Source organism: Mastigoproctus giganteus, chromosome 9 (genome assembly GCF_048544385.1).
Source record: "Mastigoproctus giganteus isolate SK-2022 chromosome 9, ASM4854438v1, whole genome shotgun sequence".
Classification (NCBI taxonomy): domain Eukaryota; kingdom Metazoa; phylum Arthropoda; class Arachnida; order Uropygi; family Thelyphonidae; genus Mastigoproctus; species Mastigoproctus giganteus.
This window is the reverse complement of record NC_143583.1, coordinates 130,393,373-130,420,828: the sequence shown is the minus strand read 5'-3', so window position 1 is coordinate 130,420,828 and position 27,456 is coordinate 130,393,373. Positions and strand designations below refer to the sequence as shown.

At 39.4% G+C, this 27,456-nt stretch overlaps 1 protein-coding gene across 1 annotated transcript in view; it reads left to right on the top strand.

The window, feature by feature from the left end:
• LOC150080730 (kelch-like protein 10) overlaps positions 1 to 27,456 on the top strand; it is a 46,183-nt gene that overhangs the window by 17,213 nt on the left and 1,514 nt on the right. The window contains exon 5 of the mRNA XM_090380798.1: positions 18,752 to 19,084. Within this exon, the coding sequence (XP_090236924.1) occupies positions 18,752 to 19,084 (333 nt within the window). The remainder of the gene's footprint in view (positions 1 to 18,751; positions 19,085 to 27,456) is intronic.

Genomic DNA, 27,456 nt, shown 5'->3' with positions numbered 1-27,456 from the left:
TGCAGTGGCTGGAGACTAGGCATCTGCGGGGTGATCTGATTGAGGTATATAAGGCCTTGAATGGGTTGAGCACGCTGAATTCTGATGGGATCCTTCCACTTGTTCAGATTACGAACCTAAGGGGGCATACATTCAAATTAAGAAAAGACAGATGTAGAATAGTTGTGCGGAAATTTGCCTTTAGCCAGCGGGTGGTTAATTGCTGGAACAAACTTCCATCTGTCGTTGTGGAAGTTGATAGGTTGAATAAATTTAAGGAGGAACTGGACAGGCATTTGGAGGGAATGGTGTGATTTTTTTTTTTTTTTTTTTTTTTTGGCTCATACATTTGCTTTCTTGCATCACATGCCACTACTACTACTACTACTAATCAAGGAAAGAATTTACATAAGCTTTTTACTCAAAGAGAGCTCTTTACTTGTCTGTACCAATACTGTATTCTCAGATTTTTTTTTTAGTGCGAAAATTCAAAGAAAGAACTGCACTCAAGCGTTGCAATTTTGGTGTTTTTAATTACAATAGAATTGGGTTACTGACATCGGTAATGTATTTGCGAAACTCGCCTAAAAACCTTTCTTTCGAAGTTTGAGACGTTCTCATGCTAAACACAGCATAAGAGCAATGTTAGTAGCAAAAAACTACCCAACCTCAAAGAATTCATAGGAACCAAACTTTACACTCCAAGAAATTCCTCTTTGTATTAATACTAATAAAGGAAAGAATTTACATATGCTTTTTACTCAAAGAGAGCTCTTTACTTATCTGTACCAACACTGTATTCTCAGATTTTTTTTTTTTTTTAGTACGAAAATTCAAAGAAAGAACTGAACTCAAGCGTTGCAATTTTGGTGTTTTTAATTAAACTTCGTGTAGATGTTCATTGAAACTTAGAAAAAGTATAGTCTTTAAAATATAGCTAGTTACTTGTCTATGTCAACATGAAAATTCAATAATAAAAATCTTCTTCAGTGAAACGACCGTACTCAAGTATTTAGGATTGTACTCTTAAGATATTTAGTGCAAGACGGTGAGTGCTCAGACACTGACTACCCACAAGCTTACCTTCGGTAAGCTTCTGAGCGCTCAGGGGTGCTCGTGGGGCGCGCTGAAGAGGTTCTTCTCTGGTCCCCCGGCTGGGGGAGAGGCACGCCCCACGAGCGTCCCTGAGCGCTCAGGAGCTTAAGGTAAGCTTGTGGGCAGTCGGATCAGGCATCTCTCATACTGTGAAGTTATACTTCATAACTGGGTTGTCACTATTGCAACACCAGGGTACCTGCCCACCCACCGAAGACAAGCCAACAAGCTTTGAAACGGTGCCGTCTGGGTGGTGGTATCCCCTGAGAATAAATAACTGTAGTCTTCTCCACTGGTGAAGTGTTATTTATTCGAGGTAGTACAATACGATGGCAACTCGTTGTGAAGGCATTCACAATATGAGATATGACCAAAACGATACCAATTTAATTAATTAATTTAACTACTTTGGTAGATGGCTACGTTTAATTTGATGCTTTTGCACTAACCTACATGTTAAAAATTAAAAGATAGAGCGCATTTCACGTTTCTGCTGTGATTAATATAATAAACAAATAGCGAATTCCACAAAATAAGTTTATCATTATTTTAAGGAGGTTTGTATTATCGTGATTTCAAGTATCTCAGAGATTAGTTTCTGAAAAAAAAAATGTTCATCCCTATTAATAATTCATAAATTTAGTTATCTGACAACAAAAAAAAGAGTTCATCAAAAAGAAACACTTCATATATGAAGTGTTTTTTATTTTTATTTATTTATTTTCTGTACATCTGACATATTGGCCCCGGGTGCCAAGCGTTCCGTGGCCAAGCGATCTCAGTGCGTTTTCCAAAGCCAGCTATCTAAAGAGCTTTTGCCATTGTATATATTCTGTTTATTTCTGAATACCGTTTTTTCTCATATTTCATTTATATTTCAGTAGCTCTTTTGTTCTACAAGAAGTAGGCAAAGGCCCAGATAGGAAAGAAACCTTTCTGTTTCGTTTTCTTTATTACTAACACAACTAATAGCCGCTTGGTCACCTCGTGGCACTGCTCCTGCCTCCCCGTGGCGGGGCCGGTAACCTGGGTGGTAAAGACGAACCCCCAGGGCCAAAAGGAGCCGACATGGATATAAGTAACTATACACTGTTAGAGCCCTTGAGCTCAAGGTCAGAAATTCCTGACATTGACCATGACTCCAATCGTCCAAAGCGACTAAGGACAGAAAATCAGAATAAAGACGTGCCGGCATTTCTTATAATGCACTCGTTATCCACGCAACCTGTTAGCAAATTATCGCCTTTTCTTATTCAGAAATGTTTGGAATCGGTTTGTGGATCTCCTAAAATGGTTAAGCGTCTCCAATCTGGAGACCTTCTAATTGAAACTTCTAAGACAACTCACTCAGAGAATCTGTTAAAGTTAACATCATTTAACAGTATTCCAGTGACAGTTACGCCCCATAACACCCTTAACACTTCTAGAGGCGTTATCAGCGAATGGGACTTGCTATCTGTGTCAGAAGAAGAGATAATGCAAGAACTCAGGGAACAAAAAGTGACTCATGCGCGGAGAATAATGACCAAAAAAGATGGCAACCTACTACCAACCAGGTCCATCATTTTGAGATTTAGCACTCCGACTCTTCCATCTTCTGTTAAAGCAGGTTATTTAAACTGCAAGATTCGGCCCTACATCCCAAATCCCATTCGCTGCTTTAAGTGCCAAAAGTATGGCTATTCTCAGACGGCATGCCGAGGCGATGCTGTGTGTCCTATTTGTGGCTCTAAGGAGCATTCCCAAGGTGACTGTACAGCTACCACTCCTACTTGCCCTAACTGTAAAGGAAGCCATCCTGCCTTTTCTAAAGCATGTGACCTTTGGAAAACAGGCAAACAAATCCAGAAATATAAGGTGGAGCATAAAGTCACATACCCAGAAGCAAGGAAGCAAATTCTGTTAACCATGCCTAGCCGATCATACGCATCGGTCACTAAAAATAACCGGTCAATTTCAACTCAAACAGATGTCTCCATAGAACCAAACATTTCATTTGCCACCTGGGCCAAAACTTTGCTAACGTACAATAAAAAATCTACAGTTAATGAAACTAGCAACACACCAATCAGTATCCCAACTGATGATATCTCAACCTTGCCCGAAACAACAAAATCTGTTAGTGTTGAAAATAAAAAGACAACGAAACCACGCCATAGCAACATGGAAATGGAGGTTCAGTCAGAGGACGAAGACACAGTACTAGAACTACATGCCAATGATACCATGGACACAGGACGCCCAACCTTTCCCAGAAATGAAAAATCAAAACAAAATAGACAGAAACCTCAGAAAAAACAGTCAGATCAATCTTCCTCAAATAAACCCAATCAATGAACAAATTCCTTCAATGGAACTGCAGAGGACTACGCAGTAATATAGATGACCTGAATGATTTACTCATACGAACTAACCCATTAGGAGTATGCTTACAGGAAACATTTTTATCGCCAAAAGTTTCACTCAAATTCAAAAACTATACTATGTTTAGGCGAGACAGGGATTCTGACTCTTCTCGTGGAGGGGTAGGTATTCTTGTGAAAACTACCATGCCATCAAGACATCTCCAACTAGTAACCTCCCTAGAAGTGGTAGCAGTTCGGATAGCAATGGGAATATCATTAACTCTTGCATCTGTTTATATACCACCTAATTATCCTTGTTCCCAGACTGAACTTGACAGCCTTTTAACACAACTACCACCTCCTGTCTGTTTACTCGGTGATTTCAACGGTCACCATCCATTGTGGGGATCCTCCACTATGGATAAGAGAGGCTAATTAATTGAAACATTCCTAGATAATCATAATCTGACTGTATTAAACACTGGCTCTCCAACTCATATTCAATTACCTACAGGTACAACATCTGCCATAGACTTATCTATCTGTTCAGCATCTCTTTTCCAAGTATGGAATGGTTTGTGTTGAATGATCCATTCCACAGTGACCATTTTCCCATCATCAGCTCAATTCAAACACAGGTCGTATCATGCCCGAAAGCCCATTTATCTTGGAATTTCCACAAAGCAGACTGGAAAAACTACTCTACTTGTGTCCTACTAAACAAACAGTATGTACAACAACAACATATTGATGACGTAACCGAACACATTACCAGCCATATATTATCAGCAGCCGAAATTTCTATTCCAAGATCCAAACAGAGCAAGCGGGTACACCAAAACCATTGGTGGAATCAAGATTGTACCATAGCGGAAGTAGAAAAAAACCGTGCTTGGAACCAATTTCGCAAATTCCCCACTACCGCCAACCTTATAGTTTTCAAAAAACTAAGAGCCAAAGCAAGACAAATTAGGAAAAAAGCAAAACGTGACTCCTGGATTAAATACGCCTCAACTATTAACAAAAATACTGACACTCGGATTATCTGGAAAAAAATACAAGCTCTGAATGGAAAATTTCTACCGTTACAGTCTCCAATAATACAGTGGAATGGGCAGGACCTATCTTCTCCTACTGACATCGCAAATGCTTTAGCAGAATCCTTTTATAATACTTCCGCCTCTACCACTTATGTGACTACTTTTCAGAGAATTAAAACTAATGAAGAACGAAAAAAATTAAATTTTTCCACTAATCTCCCACTCCCATATAACCAGCCTTTTATTATAGCTGAACTCAAAGAATCCTTGAGTAAATCTCCAAATAGTGCAGCAGGACCAGACGGCATTCACTACAGAATGCTTAAACATCTGTGTGAAGCTGATCTGTACACACTATTGCTATTTTATAACAGGATCTTCTCAGAAAACACATATCCTCTCTCATGGCGTCATTCATATATTTGTGCAATACCAAAACCAGGAAAAGATACTTCTCAAGTTCAAAATTACAGACCAATATTATTGACAAGCTGCTTGGGCAAGATCTTCGAAAGGATGGTGCATAAGAGACTCACCTGGATTCTAGACTCACAAAATCTGCTTTCTGACCACTAATATGGCTTCCGCAAAAACAGGTCCACCCTAGATTTACTTGTCAAAATTGAATCTAACATACGTAACGCCTTCATCAGGAGACAACATTTAGTTATAGTCAACCTGGATATTCAGAAAGCATTCGACACCACATGGTGTCATGGTATTATCAAGGATATGCATCAATTAGGGTTGAGAGGCTATCTACCTGAAATTATTCAGAACTTTTTAAAGTTACGTACCTTTCAAGTCAGATATCAAAACTTCCTATCAATATCTCATATTCAAGAAGAGGGCGTCCCACAGGGTTCAATACTGAGTCCAACGATATTTGCAATTAGGGTCAACAATATATTGGAAGATCTTCCAAAAACTATTGAAGTATATATGTATGCAGATGACCTCACCATATCGTGCCAATCACAAAATATGAATTCTATCGAAAGACAGTTACAAATTTCTCTAAACAGAATAGAATCGTGGACTTTACGCAATGGATACCATCTTGCTGAACAGAAATCCACTACCACTCATTTCTGCAAACTCCGGTCATTTCATCCTGATCCTGAGTTAAAGATAAAAAATGTGTCGGTTCCTCTGGTTAACACTGTCCGCTTTCTTGGATTGATACTAGATAGAAAACTGAACTTTCAAGCACATGTGGCCTATCTCCGAACCATCTGCTTGAAGAAATTGAATATCCTTCGGTGTGTGCCATCTATGTCATGGGGCGCTGATCGGCATACTCTTATCCAAATTTATAGAGCTCTCATCAGGTCTCGCTTGGACTACGGTTCTCCAGTGTATGACTCTGCAAGGAAGAGTACCTTAGAGCGATTAAATACCATCCAGCACAGTGCCCTTCGAGTTTCTCTAGGGGCTTTCAGAACCTCTCCAGTCCAGAGTCTTTACATTGAAGCCCATGAACCTCCCTTACATCTTCGGAGGAAAACATTGCTTTTGATATATGCCGCAAAAATCCGCAGTCTTCCCTCTCACCCGAATTGGAGATGTCTTTACAATACCGAATGGGACTCATTTTACAACAGTAAACCAAATGAAAACAGACCTGCTGCACTTAGACTTAAAGAACTAACTCAAACGTGGAATATTGAGATCGGCAATATACATCGGGACATAACACCGCCTGATCCACCGTGGACAAATATCCCTGCAATTTACGATGACTATTTCCAACAGTGGGGAAAGAACACCTTGTGTCCCTTCAATATTGCACAATTACATGAAACTCACTCTGCTTCCAATTCACAGGCCTGTAAGATCTATACAGACGGATCAAAAACTGAGACCCAAGTAGGCGCTGCAGCTATCTTTCCATCATTCACCGCTTCTGTCTCATTACCCATAGGATGCAGTATCTTCACTGCTGAGCTTTATGCTATTAACTCGGCTCTAGGTCACATTACTCAACTTCTAATTTCGTCTGCCTTAATATACACTGACTCACTCAGTGCTGTCTCTGCCATAAATAGTAATAGCAACTCCTCTCATCCTGTAATAAAACAAATCCATTCTAAATTACTTGTGTGTAATGAGTCAAACCAAACTGTCACTTTCTGCTGGATTCCAAGTCATTCTGGGATAGCAGGAAATGAAAGAGCAGATCTTTCAGCCAAACAACCAGATAATACTCTTCTGCAAACTTTTCAAATTCCATATACTGATTACAAACATATTATCCGTAAAGCATGTTATAATAGCTGGTCATTAATCTGGAAAGGCCATCCAGGAAATAAATTGTACCAAATAAAACCAGAACCAAAGCTGTGGCACTCCAGCTTCCAGAAAAGCAGACGAGAAGAAACAATTTTAGGAAGGCTAAGGATTGGGCATACTCATCTCACTCACCTCTATCTATTAACTAATGAATGCGCTCCACAATGTACATCATGTCAAGTACAACTGACCATTCGCGATTTGTTAGTGGACTGTCCCCGATTTCAAAACATCCGCTTAGACACTTTTAAATCAATTACTAATATGCAGAGATCAATAAATTTAATGCAGATTCTGGGAGATGATCCTAATAAAAAAGAACTATTTACTTTCCTAAACTGGATAGGAATATATCATAAAATATAGTTATTATTGAATATTCACCATTAGAAAGACACAATATGGCCCAAGTAGCCTTTGTGTCGTTAAACACAACAACAACAACAACAACAATCTGACATATTGCGCATTTACGCTATCCAATCGTACACAGTAAACAATATCCATTGTTTCGGCTAAAATATACAATATATAAATATTTGAAATATATGAAAAAACAAAAAAAAAGAAAATAATAATTTCCAGACTTCTATTTATCTGACTGTAATGGAATGGCTTAACAAACTTTTCAAAAAGAGCCAAATATAAAATTCTGAAGATCTGCCCACTGGAAGTCAAGTTGTTATAAGCAGGCGTACGGACAGACAGACAGAAAGAGACACGGTGAAGACATCATCATCATATCACAAACACCACAAGCGTTCCCTGAACAAAAGTCCAACAACGCTAACAGTCAATTTAAAATACGACCTCTTGGCCTTCACTATCATCTGAAAAATATTTCAGACATATGATAACTAACTTTCCATCCATACAACAAAGAGACGGGTCTCTATCAACTTATTCTTAAATCTTCATAATCATACCTTCGTTTTAAGTATCACACAAAACCTGTATAAAATATATATTCACTGGGAAACAGCCTTCCTGCTGATTACTGCTTCCTGGTAGCTAAGTGGCCAGAAACAACTACAAATCTGAGAATACAGTGTGGTTTGTGTAGTGCTACGCAAACATATCATTTCTGGCCATTTTACAGAATTTTGTATATCATCACAGAGAACCATGGCAGAAATGAACTAACGTTTAGGAGCCGCCTTAAATAAGACACAACACATGTCCACATATTCACACCCCCATATTTACACTATTTACAGCTTTACATATATACAACTATTTACAGCTTTACATATGTACAACTTTACACATTTACAACTATTTACAACTTTACATATTTACAACTATTTACAAATAAATACCCATTCCAATTAAAATCATAATCTATAAACAAATTTTCAAAATCTCTACAACGTATCTTAAAAACTCACTATAATATATAACATTTCCAAAACGCTTCGATAACTCAATGAGGGAGATTTCTCCTAGCATTCTTTTCAAATCCTCTCTAGGACCTGATACAATTCACACTCCATTCTTACATGCTCACTAATTTTCAATAATCCACACCTACACCTTCCATCTTCTACTATTACCAATTCATGGCCCGTTAACACCACTGTTTGATACAACCCAAGTCCAGGCCACTGCGTCATCTGAATTGTTTTCCTAACGTCTAGAATAAATCTATATGTCACACATGCTTTCTCAGAACCACTCCAACGAGCCTGCCAAACATCATAAGCAGCCTCTTCAAACCTTGTCCTCCCCTTTTTAACATCACTTTTATCATATGTTTTCCAAGATTCGAACAAGATCTTAACTCCAAAATAACGAGATTGACTTATTTTTATTGGTCATATCACTCAAGGTTCTTTCCATAATTAAATATATTGGCTTATGGCCAGCTATAAGCTGCAAACCATCGTTGAAGACAGCCGACAAGCACGTGTCACTCCCAGGAAGGCACACCTCTGAACAACAATCAAATTTCTTATTATATCTTGTACAAGCATATGTCATTATGGGGATAAAGATACATTTGCACAACATATCAAGAGCTTTCCCTTTAATTCCCCAATCAATTTTTACAATTTTCCTTAATTTCCAATAAATCTTTTTAACTTGAACTTTTTCCCTCATATATAGGGAAAAAGTTAAAGTTAAAAAGATTAGATGCAAAACTGAGTTTCCTGCTATAGGGCAGAAAACTCAGTTTTCTATCTAACACAACACCAAGGTAGCACAAGCCCTCTCGACCTTACAGTGGGCTACCCATTTTTACTAACGTTCATTTCAATATCATACATTTGGACTTTGAAGCAGATTTGTGAATTTGTCAATTTCAGCCCAACTCCTGTACTTTCAATAATGCTTTCTCTTATTCTCCCTCTATTTCCAGTCTTGAGTTCCCATACACTACTGTTAATACATCATCTGCATATGCTACAATGACAGTATCTCCCCATTCTTGTACCAGCAACTCATTCATTACGTGGTTCCACAAATATATTGCCCAATTATGGACCACTGTGGAACTCTTCTATTTATGTTCTTCTCTACGACTAAATACTTATTTTAATCATTACTTTTCTACTGACAAAATAGTCACGTTTCAGTCTATACACGTTATCAGGACACTCAACCTGGAGTAAGCTGCTCAAAACACTTTACAACCGTAAGGAATCAAATGCTCCTCTGAAGTCAATAAATATGCCTATATCATACTTCCTGGCGCGCCTCCGTAGCCAGGTGGGAAGGAGCAGCAGTGCCTAGCACATGCTTCTTGATTAGACCGGGGTTCGAGCCCGTCACCACCAAATACGGAGAATGCGGAAAGGTTAGGGAATGACCACCGCATATTCCCGAAGCAATATGGCCTTAGTTGCTAATGCTCCTAAAAAAACAAACAACAACATCATACTTCCTCATTGCGTGTGTGGAACTCAGTCATAAATGATTGGCTTCTCCTCAATGGTGACCGGAAAAATATAAATACAATAGCTTACGCCGATGACTTATCCATTCTTCTCCATGGAATTTCCAGAAGGGATCTAGAAACTTCTGCAAATAATATTCTCTCCAGACTATCTGACTGGGCCACTCAAAACAAGCTCAGTGTTTCAGTGACCAAAAAAAAAAATGATGATCTTTAAGGGAAAACTAAATTATGGTAGACCTCCAGTAATAAAATATCAAAGAAATTCGCGTCCTCTTGTGTCGACACACAAACACCTTGGTGTTCTCCTAGATGACCGTCTAGCCCTCTCTTCACACTTGCAGCATCTCTTTAAAAAGATTAAGAACTTTACATCAATGCTCTTCAGAATTTCTAGGAAAGAATGGGGACTAAAAATCAATACTCTCCATATCTTGTATCGTACCGTCTTTATCCCAATTCTATCAGATGCCTCCTGTATTTTGTTTCAAACGGCCAGCCTTCTTACTGTAAAATCTCAACTGGAAACTATACAAAGGTCTTTTCTCTTGGCACTGCTTCGACCATGCCGTACAGTCTCCGCACTGGCACTACAAACTATCGCATGCACTTTACCCGCTGACCTTCATGTTATTTATAAAGGTCTCTGCTATTATATTAGGAAAAGAATACCTATTACCTGCCTAAATATTACTGTCGATCCAGATGGGACCCAAAGAAAGAAAAAGAGAAATGCTGAAACCTTCTCACCAACTGTTAGCAGTCCAGGTGGTCCTTGTCTACTAAAGATATTGTAACCAAGTCATTTATACCTGACATTTCATTTCTCTGTTCCAACGTTGTACACAAATGGTTCTTCCCCAGTCTCTGTACATCATACTTAATAACAGGTCACGGATCATTGAATGCTAAGCTCCGACAGTTTAATCTCACCTCTACAGATTCTTGATTATGCGGTAGCATCGAGGACTGGCAACATGTGATTTATTCTTGTCCAATTTACCAAGACCTTCAGCAGCAAATCCCAACTCCTCATTTTGCTCCTGGAAATGAACACGATTTAATTGCAAATAAGGAAACTTTTGAAATCTTCCAAAAAATTGCAAAAGAAATCTTTAACAGACGGCGCCAGCTAACCGGCTTCCCTACTATCAGGATATCTGCCTTATAACTGAATTGTAATTTCTTATGATATACTTTCTTGCCTCCGAATAGAACTTATTGGTTAACGTTCGTGTTTTTACCTTACTTAGTAAAGAACCTACCATCATTAACTATACACATGTGTTTTCCTTTCTTAATGTGATTCTGGAATCGATCGGACTGAATCTTCTGTTTTGCCATGTGTCGCCCTGGCCAAGTCTACCTGAAATTTTATTATTCAACAAGGGCTACCAGATTTTACCTTCTGATTTCTCTAACGACTCGACTACTGCTGATTGGAACCCTCTCACTAAGCTACATGACGATTGCAGAATTCATTATTCCTGGTGGATATTTTCTTTTTTTTTTTTTTTTTTTTTACTTTTATTATTAATGTCTTTTTATTTTATTTCATTTTATTATTTATTTATTATTATTTTTTTATTTATCTGCTGGTACCACCGGTTTGGGGTTCCAGTGGTACGGAATTTGCTGGTATCCACTGGAATTTATTTTCCCTCCAGTGGATACGGGATTCTTACTTTGTCGCTTTCGTTTGACAGTGCACGTACTGTGGTGGCCCGCCTACTATGGCGTGGAAGGGTAATAGGGAGCAGCCATCCTAGTGATCGCTGCTCCATAGTAGCTAAGTGACCAGATAAAACAAAACAAGACACTTCGCAGACAAAAAAAATATATTAAATTATTATTTTAGGGTTACCAGTAATTGATTACATAAACCCGTATTTATGTCTGTAAATTGCGTGTGTTCTCTGGTCGTTATGCTGGACGAAAACCCCCAGTTTCTGGGGGGGAAACCTTACTATCTACGCCTGAGACCGACTAACTCAGCCACGGAGTGAAAAAAGCCCATTAAAGTTCCTCGCGTCATCGACGGGATTCGAACCCGGGCCTTTTCCACTTGGTGTAGGGAGGACGGTGACGATACCACTGTGCTACCCGCGCAGACACTTGGCAGACATAACACCATACTCGTATCTGGCCATTCATCACAGGGTACCATGGCGTTGAAGTAACGTTTAGGTGCCACTGTACATAAAACACATGTCCACATGAGTATTTAACTTTCTCTAGCACTTCAAAGATTGCATCCTCAGTCGACCTGCCCCTCCGAAAACCATACTGCTTTTCTGATTCCAGTCCTTTTCTTCTATAATACTAATTCAATCTCCCCATAATCATCCGTTCCGTCCCTTTTCCTGCAACAGATAATAAAGCGATAGGCCAATATGACTTCGGGTCCTGAACTTCTTTATCTTTTCCTTTTATCAATAATCTAATACATGCAATTTTCCACCTCTTTGGAAAATATCCTTCTCTCAAACAAGAGTTATACATATACAACAGTAGCTCGGGCCATTCCTGAAAAGAGACCTTAACCACTTCAGTCACACTATTTTCTTCTCCAGGAGCCTTTTTAGGTTTCATCTTTTCAAGTGCACTCCTCAATTCCTCTAATGTAAAATCTGGTTCCTTATCTTTACTTACATACTTCGTATTTGCATTTCTTATATCTTTTTGGAACCCATTCTCTCATTCTACTTGGTCATCAATAATCAATTCATTCAGGATCCTAGATACTCTTCCCAACATATAATTTCCATTGAACCAAAACCACCAGAATACTGTACATCCTCCACTTTAATTTTATCCATTAACAACTTATATTGCATACCCAAGGGTCCCTATTCCCTTGTGAAGTTACAAAACCTTTCCATGCATTATAACTATTATAACTCTGCTTTATAATGCTTTGTAACTATTATAACTCTTTCTTAAATCACGTATTCATGCCTTAATTCTTCTATATCCATTCCATTCCTTCTGGCTCTCTGGAAACGCCTACGCTTCTTATTCACAGACTTCCTCAATCTAGTTAAACCAGTATGCTACCACGGCATCGACCTAACTCGTCGTTCACCTCTCCTCATTGAGCCTCTAGAAGCATCAAATAACATATCATGAAAAAAATCTACCTTATCCGCTGCCAGGCCACCTTTCCGTCTTAACTCATTTTCATCATTCAAATACATTCTTACGATATTCTTAAATTTATCCCACATGGTAAAGATAATATACACTATACGCATACACGCGAAAGCGCATAAAAACGCTGGAAAATTACTCATTGTTGTATGTCATAAATTTCTACTTGTACGCTAGCCTCAGATTGGAGCATAGCAGTAACATAAACCAAAGATCAAACAATATAAAAAAAAAGTAATTTCTTAAACAAAGATATCTTAAGAGCGAAGATTATATATATAATGTAGCTAAATCGCGTATATCGCGCGTGCGCGAGTTGTGGCATACGGTGTCCGTTTATGCTCCTGACATAAATTTAGTTTTTAAATAGTTATACTTAACTTTATACAATGATTCGCCCACCAGTGAATTCCTCTTCCTCTGCTCAAGCCTGATATGGTATCATCCTCGTGATATAATGAACAGGTATTTCTAATTTTAAATATTCCTGCTCACTTTTGAATTCCTCCAATACATTGCATGCATAGCGCTTTAGCCTTCATGAACCAGGCAAACGCCCCGTTACCCTAAAGGCATAAGGTGACAATGCGTCAACCTTGACCAAGTCACAAAGCATCGCATTACCCAGATCCCTAGGGAAAATGTTCCCTCTCCTCAATCTTTTGTTAAGTACACCTGTCTCAACCATTCAAGCTTTCTTGTGTTCTCACAGTCATCACTGTGGAACGCGAATATTGCAAGCTTCACAGTGTCAGAGGGAAAAAACTACGAGGAATTAAAGACTAACTCCTAAAAGTGAGCATTTGTTTACTGCTTCCAAGTGATTTTAAACCCGAAATCAGGCATGTCACAAAAACAGAATAACTTGCAACAATCAGTCTGTCTAGCCTGCCGCGACGGGAAGGAACCAACCATCCGATGTCATGTATGCAAATTTACCTTTTGTGCCCACTCGGTTAATACTGACATCACACATCTTTTCAAACAACGTCGGAAAAAGTTCGCATGTGACAAATGCCTTGGAGATGTCTCTGAATTACCTGAACTTCATCTCTCCCGGACTGAAACTGGCCCTAGTGACCAGACAATCCCTGATCCAAATCAACTCGCTCAGTCAAATACTGGTTTGCCTGAACCTTCACTCATGACCGTCGCAGGCGTTGAAGCAGTGGGCAACGCAACGTCACCTGACGGCACTGCCAATCACGTTATATGCAGCACTAATTACTCCAATTTTCCATCAGATCATAATAATGATCAAAATTGTGCCTCGAACGCTAACGTATTCTCCACCTCAAGCCAGTCACTAGTCACAACAGATACTTTCCAAGTCGAAGGTAATTCTCCAAGAGTTAATGCCGAAATTACAGTGTCGACGCCTTCCCTACAGCCAGACAGTGCAGATTTCGTGATCCATCTAATTTACCAATTAAGGTCCCAAATTGAAGATCTCAAGGATGAGGTTTACTCACTGAGAAACCAAAATAAGCACATCACTCATATGCTCTCGGACCTCTGTTCTTTGGCTAGCCAAAATGGTAAGCTGACATCTCAGGCACCAATAATATCCAAAAGGACAAAAACCACTCATCCAGTAAAGCCTCCTAGCCTTATAAAGCCTGGCTCCCACACCCAAATCCAATCAAGACAATCACTAGGGAGTTCTGCAGACACTCCGACTGAGCATGTTAGCACGGACCGATCATGCACTCATCAGAAAGACACACTCAGACACTCAGTGGCTGGTGAGCAACCACAGCTTCATGCTATTGAAGAAGTATCCCAGCGAGAGACCCGACCAGGAAATAAAGACTCCCTACAGGCTCAAGAACAAAACAATAATCTAACTAACGCCCATCATGTTTTGCCTACCTCATATGCTGGCGTGCTTACTAACAGCCCTTCTAGTTATACCTACGTCCCATCTGGAGATATACAAAACTCCCTCATTCCAGCAGCCAACCCCGCCCCATATTCCTCAGGATGCCGCCGAGCTACCAATATTGACCCGCCTCCCCATCATGCTGTTATCACTAACCAGGCCTCTTTATCCCGCCATGTAACAGCCTCCAAATCTCGTCTGACACTGGCCGAGAAATATAATATCTCCGTCGTTCCCACCAAAGCCAAGATCTTCGCCTCCAGATTTGGACCTGGAACCTCTCCTGAATCTATTAGGAGAATGTTTATTAAGGAGCATAACCTCTCAGTTCAGGTTAAACGGCTTAAAAGTCGGCAAACATCCTATGCCTCCTTCCTTATAATGTGCTCACCCGCTGTCTACAAAAAGGTTGTAGATCCTGCCTCTTGGCCCCAAGGAATTTATATCAGACCATTTTCTGAGGAAAACAGACCCCATCAACAATCTCGACTAATTCACCCTCCTCTATAGCAATCAAGGCCTCAAGGAGACAAGTATGAATGCTTCACGCTCCGGGTATCGTCTCAAAATGTGCGCAGCATAAATCGCAATTATACTAGTGGTGAACCGCATCGGCATCATCAAACTGATTACATCAGCCTGCGATCACCAGTAATAAACAGTTCAGGAATGCTCATCCCAACATGGGTCACGAATCGACGAACTCGAAAGCCTGACATCAATAAAAACAAGGCATGTGCCTTAAAAAAGATCCCCCGGAATTATGCAGTCAGAGTCTTGTACCAGAATGTTAGAAGCCTTCGCAATAAGCTGGATACCGTTGACCAAATTCTCCTAGCCAGTGATATCGATATCCTCTGTGTCACCGAGACCTGGCTGGATAAAGAGCAGGAATATTTTATATCCTGTGTTCCAGCTGGATATAAATCTGCTTTCACTTCCAGAGTTGGGCAAAGAGGAGGTGGTGTTGCAATTTTCTTTAAGAGCTCACAAACCTCACTCATTCATCAAGTCTCTAGCCAAACATCAGCGTACGAAGCGCTTGCTGTTACTCTCAGCTACCATAGGATTCTCATAGATGTAATTGTCATATACATACCCCCAGCACCTTCCTACGAAGCCATCCATGAAATATCTAACTGGATCATCAACCAGCTTCATCCTTCAGCCTTGCACTTCGTATGTGGAGATTTTAATCTTCCTCCTCAGCTAGCTAACCTTCAGCAAATGCTCCTATCAAACTTATCTTGTACAGGGTTACAAATGATCAACGATCTCCCGACAAGAGGTGACAACCAATTAGATCTCATCCTTGCTTCTTTTCCCTGCACACCTGATTACCTGCCAGAGACTTATTTCAATTCGGACCACAAGCCAATTGGTGTTCTTTTACACATACCTGCTCCAAACTTCAATATTGTGAATTCGACTAATACCAAAGTAATAGTAAGTCCCAGGTTTTTGAGTATTTCTAAATGTGTTGAGGCTGCCTCTGTCATCCCATGGACAGTCTTAGAAAATTGTGACCTAGAAATTGCAGTGAATTTGCTGACTAGCTGGCTTAAGACTATTGCGACATTTGCAGCATCAAAGAGAATTTCCATCATGCCTCGGTCCAGAGCATGGTGGACTCCCCATCTTAACATGAGCTTCAAGTTAAAGCAGCATCTGCACAAAATGTGGAAGCAGTCGCACAGTATCCATGACAGAATAGCCTACTCCAAAGCTCGCGCAACATTTAATAAGCAGAAGTCAACAGCAATTAAGCATTATATGGATAGAACCCTTCGTAGCGGAAAATGTCCCTACTCTGAGCGGCCTTCTGATTTCCCCCTAAATCTTGAACCTGACCAGTGGCTTGACTTCATATCAAGATTTGCTTCGAACACGGAACAATGTCCTGATCTTCATACTCCAACAACCAGAATCCCGCCTGACACTCTGTCGGCAGTATCAATCTCCAGGGAACAGCTTATTGCTGCCATTAACTCTACATCAGCTTCTGCGACGGCAGGTGCTGACGGAATCCCCCAATTCATTATTAAATGTCTCAGCCCATATATTTTGGATCCCCTTCTAACTATTTTTAATGCTGTTTTGTCAACCCACTTCTTTCCCCAGCAGTGGAATATCTACCTTGTGAAGCCTGTCCCCAAAACTCAATCTCCTTCACTTCTTAAGCATTACAGGCCAATCTCCAACGCCTCAAGTCTTCTAAAGCTCCTTGAGAAGGTACTTCTCCTCGTTCTAACTAAACAACTTCTTCCACATCAGCCTCCTCAAATCCATTACTCCCTTCCTCATAGATCCACTGTGACTAACCTCTTAGCCACCACCAGCTCTATCCTCTCTGCATTTGAATCCCAAGCAGAGCTTGCAGTCACCTATGTAGACCTTGAAGCAGCTTTCGACTCTATAAACGTTCCTGCAATGCTGAAGCTATTTTCTGACCACTACCAGATCAAGGGAGATACTCTACAGTTCCTCACGTCACTCCTTCGAAACAGAATAATCCAGCTTATTGTCCATGGGCACATATATGAGCGAAGTATCTCTTCAGGCGTGCCACAGGGTGGTGTCTTATCTGGGCTCTTGTTCACAGCACTTATCTCTCCACTTGTTGAGTCCAGGTATGATATCTTATGTTATGCAGATGATATAAAGCTCCTCACACCGATTTCTCCATACGATGATCTTCTCATGATAACAGGATCAATTAATAATACACTGACGGAAATTGAAAACTACCTCAACCAGTTCGGATTAAAAGTAAACCCAGAGAAATCTGAATTTATGATATTCTCTTTAAAGAAAACACCTTCTTATATTCAGCCCATTCTGTGTAATTCTCCAATTCCCATCGTCAATAAGCATACTGATCTCGGGGTTGTGTTTGATCCTAAGCTCTGCTTCAGTTACCATATAGACAAGCTCCTCACCCTGGCAGCTCGACTCCGATGGATTGCCAAACAGCATCTACATTATATAAATGAAGTCACAACTACTAGAAAATATATAAAAACCACTGTATACTCTCCGCTTTTATATGCTGCAGAGATATGGGCATCAGCTGCAACTAGCACAATCAGGCCACTTTTTTCTGCTGAGTATTGGCTCTTAAAATGGGCCATAAACAAACACAAACTGCCTCCACAGCTCAGGCCAACTGAAATGGCCAGCTTAATTCAAATTCACAGGCTCCCCATGCTGATTAGGGTGAAACGTCTTACCACGACTATCAAAATGATGGTTGGCGAGATTTCGGCACCATCATTCTGGGACCTGTGCTCATGGAGAATCCCTCAGTCTTCCCTCAGAGCGACTCCAACTCTATGCCCACATCACAGCCGTCTCCACCTATCAGATAGGTTTCTGCCTTTTCAGCTACTTTCGTGTGCCCAGTCCTTGGATGCTGACCTTAACAAGTTCGCTTCTGACAGGGAATACAGATGTCGCATCCTTGAATTGTACTTCCCTGTCCCTGATCCTTCTCCTCGAAGCTCGTCTTAATGCTGCAAGCCATCAACACCACCTGATGTGAAGACGGTATACTAACTCTTCAGTATGACAGTTAGTAATGATGGACTAAATACTTCTGTTAATACCACTATATGTATATGAAATTATCCGTTTCCGCCCATATCTTCATTATATATTGTATTGTAAATAACTGTATGATACTTGTAGTTTGGAATTGTACTTCCGCATATGCATTTCCTATGTTTTATATATCAATGTTCCCTATTTATATTGTATTATTACTGTTAACCCCTGGCCTGGTGGCCGTGAAGGGCAACATTGCAATCTATCGAATTGTATCATTATTATCATTATTATTGCAATAAAGATTTCTTAAATAAAGCGATCATTATTAAATGCCATAACTGAAGTTTTAGAAATAAGCAATATTCGAATTTTACTGTCGCTGTAATCTCCCTGCTTTTTAAACGAATAGGAAAAATTTTTGAGTTCAGTTATTATAAATTTTCACTATAACCAGTTATTAATGGATATAATTATTTAGTCGTTCTGCGTGAATACCAACCATTACTCTAAGATCGTTTCCTTTCAGTGGACCTTCATTGCACCCATGAACGCTCAAAGAAGCGATGCTTGTGCCACCACACTCAACAAGCTGGTCTTCATTACAGGAGGATTTAATGGTACCGAATGCCTTAGTTCTGCAGAATGTTATAATCCTGACACAAATCAATGGACTCTTATTAATCCAATGAGGTCTCGTCGTAGCGGTGTCTCTTGCATTGGTCATCACGGATATGTGTACGCTCTGGGAGGTTTCAACGGAACGTCTCGCTTGTGCAGTGGAGAGAAATATGATCCCGTAAGTGACAGCTGGTCTCTGATTGCGGATATGTTCAACCCCAGAAGTAACTTTGCCATCGAGGTAAGCAAAAATAGGAAAAGTGGTTTTCATATATCTTGAGGAAAAGTACAATTTAGAGGGGGGGGGGTTAATTTCAGTGGTATTCTAATTTATAGTTTGTTGTTTATTACCGTAAATACTCGAGTATGGATCTACTTCGAGTATAAATTGATCCTAGTTTTGGATCTCGGGAATTCAGAAAATGGATTAACCCGTATATAAAACGTGTGTGTTTTTGTGTGTGTGTGTGTGTGTGTGTGTGTGTGTGTGTGTGTGTGTGTGTGTTCAGGCGGACCGCATGTTGTGCGGGATGAAAAACTTCGAAAACGCAGAGGGAAAAAAAAAAAAAGAGTTATCTTATTATTATAATTTATTTATTATTTTTTTACTGGTGTAGCAAAAGCTTGTGGCTTCCTTGTATTATATGGCTAATGCCATAAAAAACCAATTCCTTTCGCTTTAGATCGGATAATTATAGGAAATACAGCACTAAAACTTTATGCTAATAGGTGCTTTAACTGTTTTACTTGTCTTTAAGGATAAAACATTTAATTTTTTTATTATTTTACGCACTGGAGCGTATAGCACATATACGTATTAATAGATTTTGTTTGTGGATGTGTGCTTCTGCCATCCGATTTGTAAATTATGAGGGCTAAAAAATACCAAATAGCTCACGGGGGGTAACTTACTCCCTGTCTGAGATCAACTAAGTGCAAACTCGATTGAAGATGACTTTACAAATTTTTCGTTATTGATGGGACTCGAAGCCAAACCTCTCCAACGCTCAGAAAACTTTGGATCTATCTTGCTGATTTAAGTTACCACGAAGGATGGATTAGCCGAAACCAGTGAAACATAAGGCTCACTACTTTCGATGTAAAAGTTGCTGAAATTTTTCCTTTGTGTGCATTGAACTGTTTATGGCGCCAACGCTGCGTCGATGCATATTAGTGATAACGATTATACAGCACTTCAATTTAATCATTATATCCTAAAATATTTCGACTGCATTTTACCAAAAAGAAACATTGCCATGATAATCGAACCTAATGCATATCTAGGAGTGAAAATATGCATTCCACGGAACCAGTAGCAGAAGAGGATTTTTGTGTCAGCAAGATCATTCTTTAAAAAAGACGCAAGTCTGCAATAACAACAAAAATTCGATAGCATGAAAATGTTAACGAACACATAAACAAAAATTATATAAATCAGCATGTGATGGCCAGTTGACACTTGATATATCCATACGGGAAAAAACTCATTAATATCTGTCCACCGTACTTAATATGCGAGTTTTCAATATGCAGTAGAGGGATTTAAGACAGTGGCCCGGAACCTTTCCTGCCATGCGATCTACTTTAAAAATAAACACGGTCTTGAGATTGACCTATAAACAGAATCATCTCCTAAGAAAGCATATGAAGCTTGAAATTAAAATATTATCTGTTCTGTTTTAGCATAAGCTGTAAATAAAAAGCGTATTCCTGTTTCTGAAGCACTGTTCAGTTGGGTCAAAATTCACTGCCCGAAAGAACATGCTTGTCCATTCAAGCTTCAAATTTGTGGCTGACACCCAAGCAGAGTTTACACGGACTGAACACTAAAAGCTAACTACACTCAGCCCGAGAAATTTGCATCGAAGTAAAATACTAAATGGACATAAAATTATCTTAATTTTGAAGTTATTTTCGAATCTAAGCTGAATTATTATATAGCTCGTTCATAAAATTTCTCCTTTCGTTGTCCTAAACTTATCATATCGCAAAAAGAATCTTTCTAATAAAAGTCAGCACCGAAAGAATAAACTTTACCACTGTACTTATAATACAGGTATAAAATTAGATACTAAATAACGATCATTATAATATCATCTGTCAGTTTTGATTACTTAATATAATGCCCTTTACCAAAACGGACATAGAAGACCTAGAAGTTACTGGAAAATAAAAAGAAATATATAAAAGATTTTTCGAAGAATCACGCGTGGTCATATCACTTCTTTCTAATGAAAGAGGAAACTGGGAACGAAGATAAGAGACGAGGGGTAGAAGAGAGGGGAAAATATTGTGAAAGAGAGTTCGTATTCCAACATTTAATAACTGTCAAATTATGCTGAATCATCCACGGACAGCCAATTTATTTTTAAGCAGACCGGAACACATTACTCTACGATGACATTTACAACCCGTTTCATATAAATAATAATAACTAAGCCGTTATTATTAAAAAACTTTCGATGATGTATTTAGCAATTACTCCTTGTGGAGAAAACTAGCATTGTATTGGAGTGACGCCGCTAGTATAGAGATGTACAAGAGTTCAGAAGCTGATTTTAAATTGAATAAATATAACTTTTTCGAGAAAATCCAGTATACGGAAAAACTAAAATTATCAAAAAGGTTGAAATAAGCTTTTCTCTGCTCTGTGACATTTTAAACTGATCTGAGGCTTAGGGTCATATTCAAATTGCGTGGTTTATAATGTACAGGGTGTTTTGATAATTTTGTTTTTACTACAAAAGTGCAGAATATATAAAAACACTGTTAGTAAAATAATAAGAGGAGTTTACCTCAATATAGTACGTAGAACACTTCCATATGATACCCTCCAGAAATTAAAACGGAAAAAACGAAAAAATCGACAACTTACCGGTACATTAGAGTAAAATATAAATAATTAAATAATCAATGTAACACAATTCAAAACAATTTAAAACAATTAAAAATCAAATAAACGCAATTAAAAGAATCTAACGAAAATATTCAAATATTTGATTTTTAATTGTTTTAAATTGTTTTGAATTGTGTTACATTGATTATTTAATTATTTATATTTTACCCTAATGTATCGGTAAGTTGTCGATTTTTTCGTTTTTTCCGTTTTAATTTCTGGAGGGTATCATACGGAAGTGTTCTACGTACTATATTGAGGTAAACTCCTCTTATTATTTTACTAATATTATTATCAACGTAGAAAATATTGCGTATTACAGCTCTGATTCATACTATATAAAAACAGTGTGTACATCGGTCTGCAATGCAGTTGATGCCACAGCATCCATGACAGATCACTTTCCAACATATTTTCCTGAACTTTCCAGGCACCTCTGAAAGAAAAATTATCCTTCCGCACCATCCACACATTTTTGCACAGTCAGCTGAAAGCTTCCAACCAAAAACAGTTCTTTTTTTACCCAGTTTATGTCCGGAGACTGCGCAGATTTTTTAAACCTACTCTTTAGTTTGGCCCAAAACGAATAAGTTACAAGACGTTACATTTGCTCCTAGAAGGCAAAACTGGTCCACGCCGTATGATTGTTCAGGCACGCAAGAAGGTTAGTGCGAAAATGTGGTGGGACACAATCATTCATGTACGAACAACAATTTTCAATCATTCATGTACGAACAACAATTTTCAATCATTCATGTACGAACAACACTACTTAAAAGTTACAGCTGACAGTTACAGGCTCCGCAAAAACCATAAGTGTTTGCCTTTTATTTACATGATTGTTGTTTTATATTGTACTTAATACGTAGTCATATAGTTATAGTTACGCTGGTTATTTTTTATTTTAATTTAGATAAAGAGTTTTTGTGGATTTTACTTACGATAGGTAAAACCGTTATTTTTGTTCGATTTTTGTAGCCATTGTTTTTGTATATAGGGAATTCAAAGTTTTTGTAGGGAATTCAAATTTTTTAATTGCGGTAGCTCTAACGCATAATTATATAGTAATACGCTTCACTGTTTCTATTTCATAGTTTCTATTCAAATACTACTGACATTTAATTTATTGATTTTATTAATTTAAACTACCATGCCCCGAACTAGAGCAGCAAAGCAACGGGCACAAAGTGGCAGGAGTGTTGTGACTCGGGGGAGAACTGAGGGGGGCGATTCTCCAACGCGTCACAGCCTAAAAAAATGTGCAACTTGTGAAATGTTTGCCGAACTCTCTGGAACGGAACATGATATTGCCATGGGGGATGTCTTTGTGTGTGCGCGATGTAAGGAGTGTAAGGAAATCAGGCGACAACTCAGCGTTGTTATGGGCCTATATGAGAGTTTGAAGGACAGGGTGGATGCCCTCGAAGGAAATAAATTGAGGGGCCCATCAAGCTCTCAGCTGCCCACATCAACGCCAGAGCTTGCACTTGGTCATCACGCAACACAGCGGCAACCCCCAAGGCAGAATGCGCTGGTCCCACAGGAACTATTAGTTGTTGGTGACTCTATTGTCAGGGAAACGGGGAACATGCTATGTAAAAAGGATAGGTGGAACAGGACCAGGGTATGTCTGCCAGGGGCAAAGGTTGATGACGTTGTAGAGCGGATATCATCTTTCAAGGGCACAAAAGGTGATATAGTTGTACACGTTGGCACTAATGATATTAAGAGTAGGAGACCGGCAGAATTACTCAACAAGTACAGGTCACTGTTGAAAAAAAGCCGAGAATTAGGGTTGAATTTAAAAGTGTCTGCAATTCTGCCCAGACACGATAGGAGGGAGTATATGATGAGAGCCTTGTCGATCAATTCGGCCCTGGAAAGATTGTGCAAGGCTCAAGGGGTAGAATTTTTTTCAGCCTGGACTGTACTTGTTAACAGGAGAGATTGCTTCTACAGGGATGGGATACACTTAAATAGAAAGGGTGCAAGAATATTTGCTGATGCTATCGAGGCAGTGTTAGGTGGGTCGGAAAACTGCTAGCTTGGGGGGATACAAAGACTAATAGTTTAACAGTAACCGCAGGCAGAGGTGAAGGTGATTCTTGCACAACTTCTATTAGAATAAGAAGCGACCTGGAGCGAGGGGTGTTGGGGGTTTCAGGGACGGATGGCAGTCATCCTGGAATAGTTGGGTATATGGGATGTGTTAGGGTAATAAGGAATAGGCATAGGAGCATGTATGCTTGCATGTATGCTTGCATGTATACCAATGCTAGAAGTATAGTAAATAAATTTGATGAATTTGAAGTGTTGGTCAAGACATCAAAGGCGGATATTGTTGGGATAGCAGAGACGTGGTGTCACAAAGATATAAGGAATGCAGAACTGGAATTTGGGGAGTACAATGTGTACAGAAAGGGAGGGAGGTGTTATGCTGTTAATTAAGAAAAACATAAAATCAAAAGAAGTGCATCCAGTTGATATAGATGGACAGTGCACTGTTGAGTCAGTTTGGTGTGACATAAGCACTGCAAAAGCAAAAATAAGAGTAGGAGTGTGTTATAGGCCTAATGACTCGAATGAGTACAATGAACAATTGTACGGAGAAATAGAGTGGGCCAGTAAATCAGAATGTCTTATAATGGGGGATTTTAACTTCCCAGATATTGACTGGAACTTGTGGGTTGGTCACTCACACACTAGTCAGACTTTTGTGGATTTATTGGATGATTGTTTTCTGCAGCAGCATGTTCGAGAGGCAACCAGAGAAAGTAATACTCTTGATCTGGTTATCAGCAGTGATCATTCGTGTATTAAGAATTTGCAGATAAAGGAACCACTAGGTGGCAGTGATCACAGTGTGCTGAAGTGGGATTTACTCAAAGAGGTAACTACCGTCAGGGGTAAAGGAAAGGGTTTTTGCTTCCGTAAAGGGGAGTACAGTGGTCTCAGACAGTTTTTAAATTCTGTACAGTGGGATCGACTGACGATGTTACAAACAGTAAATTCTAAGTGGGAAGCATTCAAGGAATTAATCGTGGAAGCTACTAGACTTTTCATACCGATGAAGAAATATTGTTCAAGGTTTAGGCCTAAATGGTTATCAAATGAACTAATGAGACTCGTGACAGAGAAGAAAAATGCATGGGATGCATATAAATTATCAGGCGACGCAGAAGCCTGTAGCACATATAAGCTAGTCTGTAATCAGGTCACAAAGGAGGTTCGGCAGGCAAAGGCGGATTACGAGAAATCTTTGGCAAAAGATGCTAAGAAAAACAGCAAGGATTTCTTTACTTATATAAACTCTAAAAGGAAGGGGCTGAATATGATTGGTGCACTTGACATCGATGGTTCGACTGTTGATGATCCTGCTCAGATAGCAAACAAACTGAATGAGTATTTTGCATCTACATTCACACGTGAGGAATCATTACAGATTGAAAATGGAAGAAGGTTATCAAATTGTAGCAGTGTGCTTAATGATTTTGTAATAACTGAGAGCAAAGTGGAGGAGAAATTGTTGAAGTTAAACATAAGAAAGGCACCTGGGGCGGATGGGATCTATCCAGTTATATTAAAGGAGGCGGCAAAGCAACTAAGCAAACCCTTAGCCATAATTATGAGAGCATCCTTGGATTCAGGGGAGGTTCCCACGGACTGGAGATGTGCAAATGTATCCCCAATTCACAAAGGAGGTTCGAAGGGGGACACGAATAATTACAGACCAGTTAGTTTAACTTCTGTTCCGGGTAAAATAATGGAGTCACTGGTTAAAGATGCATTGCAGGATCATCTAGACAAGACTGCAGCAATAATTCAGACACAGCATGGGTTTGTTAAGGGAAAGTCTTGTCTGACAAATTTGATTGGTTATTATGATGTGGTCACAAAGGAACTGGATGCAAAAAATAATTTTGATATCATATACTTGGATTTCAGGAAAGCTTTTGACACTGTTGCGCATGGAAGACTACTGTACAAATTGGAGCAGAATGGTATTAAGGGTAAGTTGCTACAATGGATAAAAGGATGGTTAAGTGGGAGAAGACAGAGGGTGGTAATCAATGGGTGCTGCTCTTCGTGGACTAATGTTATTAGTGGAGTCCCACAGGGTTCGGTGTTGGGGCCACTGTTGTTTTGTATATTTATCAATGATATTGATGAAGGTATATCAAGCTTAATGTCGAAGTTTGCAGATGACACGAAGGTTGGCAGGGTTGTTAATGACAGTAATGGCAGTGTGCTACTGCAACAGGATCTAGACAATTTGGGCAGATGGGCTAAGAAGTGGCAACTGAAGTTTAACCTTGACAAATTCAAAGTACTGCATATGGGTAGAAGTAACCCCAGAGAAACGTACCAACTGTGTGGTACTACACTTAAGGTGGTAGAAAATGAAAAAGACCTGGGAGTAATTGTGCAGTCAGATATGAAGTTTTCTGAGCAATGTAGACAGGCTGCTAGGGCAGGTCATGGGGTTTTGTCAATGATATATAGGAATTTTGCTAGCAGGGAAAAGGAGGTGATTGTCCCTCTGTATAAGGCAATGGTCAGGCCACGCCTTGAGTACTGCGTACAGGTCTGGAGGCCTCATTTTAGGAAGGATGTAGATTTGCTTGAGCGTGTACAGAGAAGAGCAACACGATTGGTGAGGGGAATGAAGGGATCCTCTTACCAAGAGAGGCTTAAGTTCTGCAAATTGCAGTGGCTGGAGACTAGGCACCTGCGCGGTGATCTGATTGAGGTCTATAAGGCCTTGAATGGGTTGAGCACGCTGAATTCTGATGGGATCCTCCCACTTGTTCAGAATACGAACTTACGGGGACATAAGTTCAAATTAAGAAAGGATAGATGTAGAATAGATGTGCGGAAATTTGCCTTTAGCCAGCGGGTGGTTAATTGCTGGAACAAACTTCCATCTGTCGTTGTGGAAGTTGATAGGTTAAATAAATTTAAGGAGGAACTGGACAGGCAATTGGAGGGTATGGTGTGATTTTTTTTTTTTTTTTTTTTTGGCTGATGCTGCATAAGCTCCTACACTGCTTTCTTGCATCAAGTGCCACTACTACTACTACTACTACTACTACTACGTTAAGGCAAAACTGGTCCACGCCGTATGATTGTTCAGGCACGCAAGAAGGTTAGTGCGAAAATGTGGTGGGACACAATCATTCATGTACGAACAACAATTTTTACAGGAACCTTGTCGTAACTTATCGAACATCTTTAAATTGCGTTCGGCCGTTCGTGGTATCCCGTAACATATATAGGCTAATGAAGCAAGCTATTTGGTTTGACTCATGCCAAACCAAATAGTGACTTTAAGCGTGAATTACATTTTCTCCATTGTCATCCCTAGATTGTAATCTACCAAACAATGGAGGTATTGGAGGTTGAGAGGTGATGAATCCTCCAAAGTGGGACATTGCATCTTCTGAGACCAAAGAATGCTGAACAGATCACAGTAATTCTCTTTCCATGGTAACGTGTATTCTGAAAATTCTATGCATCTGTTATAGTTCTCTACAAACAATTCTTATACATACATAATAGTCGATAATACATATTATAATACGATAATAGTCGATGTTACGTTATACAGTCCGGCATAGCGTGGACTGCATAATGTAACATTTTACTTGAATGCGGGTGAAAATGGTTTTGAACGCTACATTTTCTTCCGTCCGTTAAAATGATGTCCGATGTTAAAA